The following is a 9,197-nucleotide window of genomic DNA, read 5'->3' as shown; positions in this document are numbered from 1 at the left end:
ATAACTTGTGATTTTGTAAAAAAAAGGTCTTTTGCTTCTCTAACTTGTCACAATGTCCAATATTTGTTCATTCAAGCCAGTGCTATGGGTAGAGTTATCGTTCGAAGCATGGAGCAATGATGCATTGAGATACGCTAAGCAACATTCACCCAGTAGTCACTGGAGTAACTGTTACTGACCAGCACGACTCTGATCACAGTCTTCCAAGACTGCTTAAATGTTACTTTCTCAAAGACGCCTAACCCTACCATCCTATTTAAATGCATAACTTACAGTTCTGGCCCTTTGTATTCTCTTTCCTTGCTTTTTTATTGCTCTTATTATCATCTAATATATTATATAAGTTATTTATTTATTGTCTGTCTTCCTCCTACTAGAATACAAGCTCAGTGAGGGCAGAGACTTGTTTTGGTTAGGGCTTTATCTGTAGCCCCTAGAACAGTGTCTGACACAGTTTCTCAATATTTGTTGAATGAAATAACGAATGTCATTCTCTTAATGACTATTGGAGGTTACCCACTGGCTAGTAAATTGTGGTTAATTATAGCATTGTAGGTTATCCTCAGTTTGTTCTTAGCATACTTTTCCAGACAAATCCATTATTCTTTTCAAGATTTCTCCCAGGTTGCTGCACATATCAATAGTCTGCTCTTTTTTTTTGTTGTTGTTGCTGAGTCATATTCCATTTAGTGATTATACCATGGTTTATTTATGTATTCTTCTGTTGATGCTTGTTTGGGTCACATCTACTTTTTGGCTGTTAGGAATAAAGCTGCTATAAATATTTGTGTTTGAGATTTTTTTTTGTAGAAATATGCATTAATTTTTTGGGTGTATACTTAGAAGTGAAATTGCTTCTTGGTTGAGGGTATTTGTTTTGTTTTATTAGATACTTCAACTTTTACACGTTGTACCATTTTACATTTTTACTAGCGATATAAGAGTATTTTATTTGCCCCACATTCTTGCCAATATTTGGTCCTGTCAGTCTTTTTACTTTTAGTTACCATGATGGGTATGTGGTAATAACTCATTGTGATTTTAATTTGCATTTTTCTTGTAAATAATGCTTGGAGCAACTTTCCATATGCTAATTGGCCATTTGAGGTATCTTCTGAAATGTCTGTTTCAATCTTTGTCCCATCAAAAGTTTTTAGTGTTTCAATAATTTATTTGTAGGAGTTCTTTATATATTATAGATGAGTCTTTTTTTTTTTTTTTTTGAGACAGAGTCTTGCTCTGTCGCCCAGGCTGGAGTGCAGTGGTGCGATCTCAGCTCACTGCAACCTCCACCTCCCTGGTTCAAGCGATTCTTGTACCTCAGCCTCCTGAGTAGCTAGGACTACAGGCATGCGTCACCATGTCTGACTAATTTTTGTGTGTGTGTTTTTAGTAGAGATGGGGTTTCACCATGTTGGCCAGGCTGGTCTTGAACTCCTGGCCTCAGGTGATCCACTCGCCTAGGCCTGAGTCTTTTGACAGATCCATATATTGTGACTATTTTCTCCCTGTAGTTTGCCTTTACATTTTCTTAATGGTGCATTTTAAAAAGCAGAAGTTTTAAATTTTGATCACATTGGATTATTATTTTTTTCTTTTATGGTTATTGTCTTTTATGGTCAAGAAATCCTATTCTAAGGTCTGATTTTCTTCTAGATGTTTATAGGCTTAGATTTTATATTTAAGTCTCTGATCCATCATGCATTAAATATGTATAGAATAAGATAGGGGTTAAAGATCATTTTTGTTTATACATTGCTATCTAGTTATTCCAGAATCATTCATCAAAAATTTTTTTCCTCTTGTTGAATTGCTTTAGCGCTTCTGTAAAAAAAAAAAAAAAATCAATTGATCCTATAAGTGAGTCTGTTTGTGGGTCTTGTGCTCTGCTCTATTAATCTATTTGCCTGTCTTTACTTCTCTACTAAACTGTTTTAATTTCTGAAACTTTATATAATTCTTGGAGTCAAATAGTGTAAGTTCTCCAACTTTCTTCTTTTTCAAAGTTATTTTGGCTATTCTAGGTCCTTTGCATTTTCATATAATTTTTAGAATTATTTTGTCAATTTCTGTCAACATGTCTGCTGGTATTTTAACTGGTATTGAATTGAATCCACTGATTAATTTAGGTAGAAGTAACAATTTAACAATATTTAGTTTTTCAATCCATGAATATGATATATCTTTCCACATATGTAGATTTTCTAAATATATTCAGTTATATGTTATAGTTTTCAATATAGAGGTATACAAAAATTTTGTTAAAGAAATTCCTAAGTATATCAATTTTTGTTGCTAGTGTCAATGTTATTGGAAAAATTTCATTTTGTAATTATTTTTTGCTAGTTTGTAGAAATGCAGTTAATTTTTATACATTAACCTTGTATTCCATGACTTCATTAAATTCACTTTTAAGTTCTGATAGCCTGCTTATAGGCTTACTTTGATTACTAGGTATATTCAAGTCGTGTGTAAATTAAGATGGTTTTATATCTTCCATTTCCATCGTTAGTCCTCTTTATTGAAACAAATCAGAGAGAGCAAACTGACACTGGTAATCTTACGAGGGAGGATTTAGTTTGAGAGTACTGAGCAGCTGGAAGGTCAGGTGCGGTGTTCAGCAAGGGACCTGGAGGGAGAGGCAGTCAATAATTATTTTTTATTATATGCTTACTATTTTGACTGATACATGGTAGAGACCAAATTATGTTGTCCTCCTTCTTTTTTTTTTTTTTTTTTTGAGACAGAGTCTCACTCTGTCACCCAGGCTGGAGTGCAGTGGTATGATCATGGCTCACTGCAGCCTCACCCTCCCTGGGCTCTGGTGGTTCTCCCACCTTAGCCTCCTGTGTAGCTGTTGCCAGGCTGGTCTCAAACTCCTGGGTTCATGTGATCTACCCACTTCGGCCTCTGAAAGTGCTAGGATTGCAGGTGTGAACCACTGTGCCCAACTGGTTCTTTCTGAGATTGTTGAAAAGCTCAACATTTTCCCCTCTTAAGTGGGCTAGGACTTCCCATACAATGTTGAATAAAACTTATGAGAGTGGACATATTAGACTTGTTATTGACCTCACAATAAAAACAATCAGTATTTCACTATTGAGTATGATGTAGGTTTTTGGCTGTAGGTTTTTCACAGACATCTTTTGTCAGATTTAGGATACTCCTTCCTATTCCTCAATTGCGGAGCATTCTTACCATAAATAAGTATTGCCTTTTATCAAATAATCTTTCTGCATCTATTGAGATGATTATATAATTTTACTGTTTTATGCTATTAATGTGGTGGATAATGTTGATTGATTTTTTAAATATTAATTTAAGTTTGTTCCTCTTAAGTTATTTAAAATTTTAAAAATATTTCATTTTAGGTCTATTGGAATTTTAACTATACCTCTCTATGTTATTTTTATTGCATATTTGTATTACTGTATTATGTTTTATTGTGTTATTGACATTTTATATATCTTATTTCTACACATATTTTAAATCTACCATAAATTGTTTTCTATTGCTTTAAATGGTCAAAGTAATTTAAATGTAAGGAAAATTTTAAAATAGCCTTTTATATTTACCCACATATTTCCTATTTTCAGTGTTTCACATTTCTTCCTGAATATCTAAGCTTTCCTCTGGAACCATTTCTTTCTCCCTTTCTCAGCTTTTTTGCAGTGTCGGCTTATTGGTAACATATTCTTTCACCTTTTGTCTGAAAATCACTTGTTTTTTTGAAGAATATTTTAGCCAGGATATTTTCACCAATACTAGGTTGACAATTTTTTTTCCTTTTAGTACTTTAAAGGCCATTCCATTGCCTTCTGACTTCTATTTCTTTTATTACAAGTTAGTTATTATTATTTTTGCTTATTTGAATGCAATACATCTTTTGTCTATGGTTGCTTTTAAGCTGCTTTTTTTTGTTATTGGTTTTCAACAGTTTGACTATGTCCGATATGCCTAGGTGTGGTATATTATGTATTCATCTTGTTTGTGGCTTCCTGAACTTTTGGGTCAAATAGATTCATAAATTTTATTAAAATTGGAAAAATTTCAGCTATTATCTCTTAAAAAATTATTTCTACCCAATTCTCAGTTGACTCACCTTTTGGAACTCTAATTATACATATGTTGGACTATTTAGCATTGCCCTAAAGGTTTTAGTTACCATGTTCTTTTTTAAAATTACTTTTTTCCTGTCCATATTTTAGTATGGATAATTTCTACTGATTTGTCTTTGCGTATACTGATCTTTCCTTTGACTGTGCCTGATCTGCTATTAAGCTAATCTGGTGAATTTTTATCTCCAATATTTTTAGTTTTGAAATTTTCATTTGGTTATCTTGATTGTTTCTATTGCTTTGTTGAATATATTAGACAGTTCTGTCCTTTTATCTAAATTTTTAAAAATAATTATATAAGTTATTTTAAAGTCCTTGTCTGTTAAATTTCAACATCTAGATCGGATGTGGACCTGATTGTAATATATTTTTCCATCTTGACTTTGGGTCACATTTTCTTGCTTCTTTGTGTTTCTAGTAATTTTTGACTTTATGATATTGGACACTGTGGATATGTTTAGAGACAGTGGATTATGTTGGTCTTTGCTACAGAGTGTTTAATTTTGTTCTGGGATGTAGTTAATTTACTAGCAGATTCCTTTGATCTTGCTAAGACCTGGATTTAGCCTTTGTTATGATTCAGTTTTGCCCTTAGCACAAAGGCATAGTCTTTACTCTTAGTGTATGACTTTTCAGGGATCTCACTTAATGTCTGGTTTGCTGACCAAGGTCTCTCCATTTTCAGTAAGTCAGAATTCTAATTTTTATCAGGTGCTGTGGATCCTCTGTGATCTCTGTTCAGTTCGTAGCCCCCCAGCAACTAGTGTCTCCTAAGCCAGTAGAATCTTGCCCTACACATATAAAATTTCGGATTCAGCCAAGAACTTAAGGGAGTCCTTTGTGCAGGTACCTGAGGATCCCTTTTCTTTCTTTTTTTTGGCTTCTTGTTCTCCATTCCTTGCCCCACAAATTCTAGCTGTCTTAGCCTCCTTACACTTTCTCATTCCACTAGTAGAAGCTGCTGCCATTTGTTGGGGCACCACTTTACTATGCATGGTTTAGAAACTGGCCTTAGAGAAAGTTGGGGTGAATGTGTTAGTGACCTCGTTTTCTTGCCTTTTCTCAAGAATTTCATCCCTGTGTTGTCTACTTTCCAAGTATTGCAAATAGTTGCTTTATATACTTTTTCCAGTCTCTTTTTTTTTTTGTGATCAGAGGGGTAAGTGCAATAATAGCAATACCATCACACCCGAAATAAAAAGTCTCATAACACATTTCCATTATTTGTGTTTTACATTCCAGGCAAAATGAAAGTCAGGTGAGTTCATGGATGAGGAGAGATTGGAAATGTGGAGACTTAGATGAGATCTGTGACCTTGGGGGAATCCCTTTACTTCTTTGAACTTTTTAGTGGTCTTAGTCTGTAAGATGAGGGCAAATAATAGTTCTGTGGATCTATCAGTTCCTGGCATTGGAAATGCTTGGGAAGATTTAAAAAACATATCCACCATATCCATCTCTATGGAGATTCTGATTCCAAAGGTATGACTGGAGCCCAGCATTTTCTTGTAATGAATATTCTAGGTAATTGTGATAACCAGCTAGGTTTGGGAAACACTGAATGAGGTACTCTCTCAAGTCTTTTCAGGTCTAAAATTTTCTGAGTTTGTGGGTTTAACATTAAAGAAAATAAGTAAGTATCTTAGAGACAGAGACATAGGATAGACAATTTTAATCCAGGCAGAAGTTGGAGGTATGGAGTAAAAGAAAAAGACAAATGCAAACCAAAGAGGAAGAACAAATGTGGATGTATTCCTGCAGTGGGAACTGGGTCTACTAGGACTCAGTTTGAGGGCACTGAACAGATGGAAAGTCAGTTGGGAGAAGTGCTCAAAGAAAAGTGGGTGGAAGGCAGGGACAGCCAAAGGGAATTTTGACTAGTTATTAATTTAGAAAAAGGCTGGTCTTGGCAGACGTTGAGAGCAGTTACCTGATAGGGATTCTTGTTACCATTAAACATACACTCCATGAGAGGACAGGTGAGGGGAATGAGAGAAGTCTTTTCTTGTCTGAGCTGGGAGTAGAGCAGTGCAATTAATTCCTGAGATGAGTGGAATATGAATAAATTATTGAATATCCTATTCTAAATTACAATAGCCCTTTTTGTTAACCTTTCCAGGCTCTACCTGCTTCCTTTTAAAAATTAAATTCCTTGAATATTTACTTGTTATTTGTCGAGAGACTGTCAGATCCAAGAAGGCAAGGGCTCTGCTTTATGGATTTCAGTAGCTGTCCTTGGGAGGTAGTTTAGTCTAGCAGCCACATAAGGGGCGTGGAGTCAGACAGACCTAAACGTACCTGTGGACTCTGACACATCTTGTCTCTGTGAGCAACTTACCTGTAAGATAGGTATTGTGAGAAATTAATAAAGATAGGTCTGTATATGTGTACTTTGGATCTCGGCAGCCAGAATAAGGGTACTATGTCGGGTACTATATCAGGTACTAAATTATTGGGTATTCAAGAAATGGTAATGATAATCATTTTTTTCACAATGATTTTCTCTTAATAGTACTGGATACATGTTAGTAGAAAGCCAAATCAAGCAATTCCAAGAGATAAACAAACATTTCTTCTTCCCTAGGGAAAGTAATCGCTAAGGAAGTGGTCTTGAGGGAGTCTCTATCTTAATAGTCAGATCACTGAAGTCTGTAATCCAGAATAAAACTCTTTAGTCTTTTGTTATTCACTGGTCAGGAAAAAGCTTTGTGTCCTTTTTCCTGGAGGAAAAGCTGGAGAGGCCTTTGGGCAAATGAACAATTGGAAGTCACGTCCTTCAGTGCAGGAAGTGTTATGAGATACATTAGAGGTTCTGATCCTTTGACCTGTACTGAGAAGAGAGGGCTTTGAGCTTTCAAACCTGTCATCTTCTCTTCACTAGGGTCATCTTCCTCCCCGGAATGCGGAAAAGAGACAGTAGAGTATTACGTTTACAGCTCTAAAGGGAAGGAAGGTGAGTGCCTGCCCTGATGCTGGTCACTTATGTAACATGGTGTTTTCAAGTGCAAACCATTTGAGCCATACTGCCAAAATTCACCTTCTGGCTGCAACTCGGTGGTTTGGGGACTTTTGTCTAGTTGTGTCACCTTACTTGTTTCATCTGTAAAATGAAGATAATAATATTGCTACATGGCTCTTCAAACAGAACCTCTTATAGTAACCACCCAATAAGCATCAGCTTTAAAAAATTATTAAAGGTACAGCCACTTGAGCTAAGAGATCTTGGAAAAGCATGAGCTCACCTACTTAATCTGACAGCGTGGACCCAGAGGTGGAAGCTCTGAGCAGAGCCACTGTGACTTCTGCATCTCAGGATTCCCTTCACAGAAGAGGTCCAGGTTGTACCAAGTGAAGCAGAGACAGGAGAGGGAAAGTATAAAAAAGGGACTGACTTAAGGATCTAAAAGACATTTAGCTTATTTTTGGTACCCCTTTCTTCAGCAGAACCAGCTCTCATTCTGCAGTTACAGTTCAGTCTCATATTACACTTTGGGAGTTATAATCACTTGGACTGTGAAGACAGACCCCTACTGAGTGGTAAAAACCTTCCTACTGAAGTTCAAATCTCTCTCCTTGGATTCCTTTTCCAAGAATGGAAGATAAAGACTAAGAATGTGGTGGCGATGTTTCTTTCTAAGTGGTCCTCTTCTCTTGTTCCCTCAGACTTTCCTGCCCGACCAAAAAGAATGGCAGCCAAAAATTCTTCTGTGACAGAGTTTATCCTCGAAGGCTTAACTGACCAGCCAGGACTTCGGATCCCCCTCTTCTTTCTGTTTCTGGGTTTCTACATGGTCACCGTGGTGGGAAACCTGGGCTTGATAACCCTGTTTGGGCTGAACTCTCACCTGCACACTCCCATGTACTTCTTCCTCTTTAACCTCTCTTTAATAGATTTTTGTTTCTCCACTACCATCACTCCCAAAATGCTGATAAATTTTGTCTCAAGGAAGAACATCATTTCCTTCACAGGGTGTGTGACTCAGCTCTTTTTCTTCTGCTTCTTTGTCGTCTCTGAGTCCTTCATCCTGTCAGCGATGGCGTATGACTGCTACGTGGCCATCTGTAACCCACTGTTGTACACGGTCACCATGTCTCCCCAGGTGTGTTTACTCCTTTTGTTGGGTGCTTATGGGATGGGGTTTGCTGGGGCCATGGCCCACACAGGAAGCATAATGAACCTGACCTTCTGTGCTGACAACCTTGTCAATCATTTCATGTGTGACATCCTTCCTCTCCTTCAGTTCTCCTGCAACAGCTCTTACATGAATGAGCTGGTGCTCTTTATTCTTGTGGCTGTTGACATTGGATTGCCCATTGTCAGTGTCTTTATTTCTTATGCCCTCATCCTCTCCAGCATTCATCACATCAGTTCTACAGAAGGCAGGTCCAAAGCTTTTAGTACTTGCAGTTCCCACATAATTGTAGTTTTGCTTTTCTTTGGTTCTGGTGCTTTCATGTATCTCAAACCCCCTTCCATCCTGCCCCTTGAGGAAGGAAAAGTGTCCTCCCTGTTCTATACCATCATAGTCCCCATGTTAAACCCATTAATCTATAGCTTGAGGAACAAGGATGTCAAAGTTGCCTTGAGGAGAACTTTGGGCAGAAAAATCTTTTCTTAAGAAAGGAGTAGTATGGAGGAAGGAAATACAATGCTTTGCTTATTAGCATGTGTTTTCAGTGACATTCAATTTCCATTTTTTTTCCTGTCTTGTACAGAAAGAGAATTTTAAATCTTTACATTTAGATGAGTGTTAAATGCAGACATATTCTCCCTGTCTCTGCTCCACTGCTCCACCTCAGTTATTCCAAGATTTCTTCATTTTATGCAAATTTTTCTATAATCATAGGTCATTTAATTGTGAATTGGCCTTACACATTATTTAATCTAGCCTCCTCAATTAACACATGTTGGAGACTCAGGAATATATATGTTGCTCAAGGACACACAACTACTTGGTGCCACAACTGGGACTGGTATCCAGGTCTTTGAATTCCAAGCTGCTTTTTTTTTTTATGTCATTTTTTTCATGCTTCATTGATGCCCTTGCAGATTTCCTTTTAAAAGTATGACAACTTGAC

General features: G+C 36.7%; 1 protein-coding gene across 1 annotated transcript; it reads left to right on the top strand.

Annotated features, from left to right (window-relative positions):
* Nucleotides 1-7,786: 7,786 nt before the first annotated feature.
* Nucleotides 7,787-8,770, top strand: LOC105506437 (olfactory receptor 8B12). The gene has a single exon (XM_011934567.1). The coding sequence runs from the start codon at nt 7,805-7,807 to the stop codon at nt 8,735-8,737; it is 933 nt and encodes a 310-aa protein (XP_011789957.1). The 5' UTR covers nt 7,787-7,804; the 3' UTR covers nt 8,738-8,770.
* Nucleotides 8,771-9,197: the final 427 nt, after the last annotated feature.

This window comes from Colobus angolensis, unplaced genomic scaffold (assembly GCF_000951035.1).
Source record: "Colobus angolensis palliatus isolate OR3802 unplaced genomic scaffold, Cang.pa_1.0 Scaffold137, whole genome shotgun sequence".
NCBI classification, from domain to species: Eukaryota; Metazoa; Chordata; class Mammalia; order Primates; family Cercopithecidae; genus Colobus; species Colobus angolensis.
The sequence above is the reverse complement of the archived record's forward strand: the minus strand, read 5'-3'. Positions and strand labels throughout refer to the sequence as shown.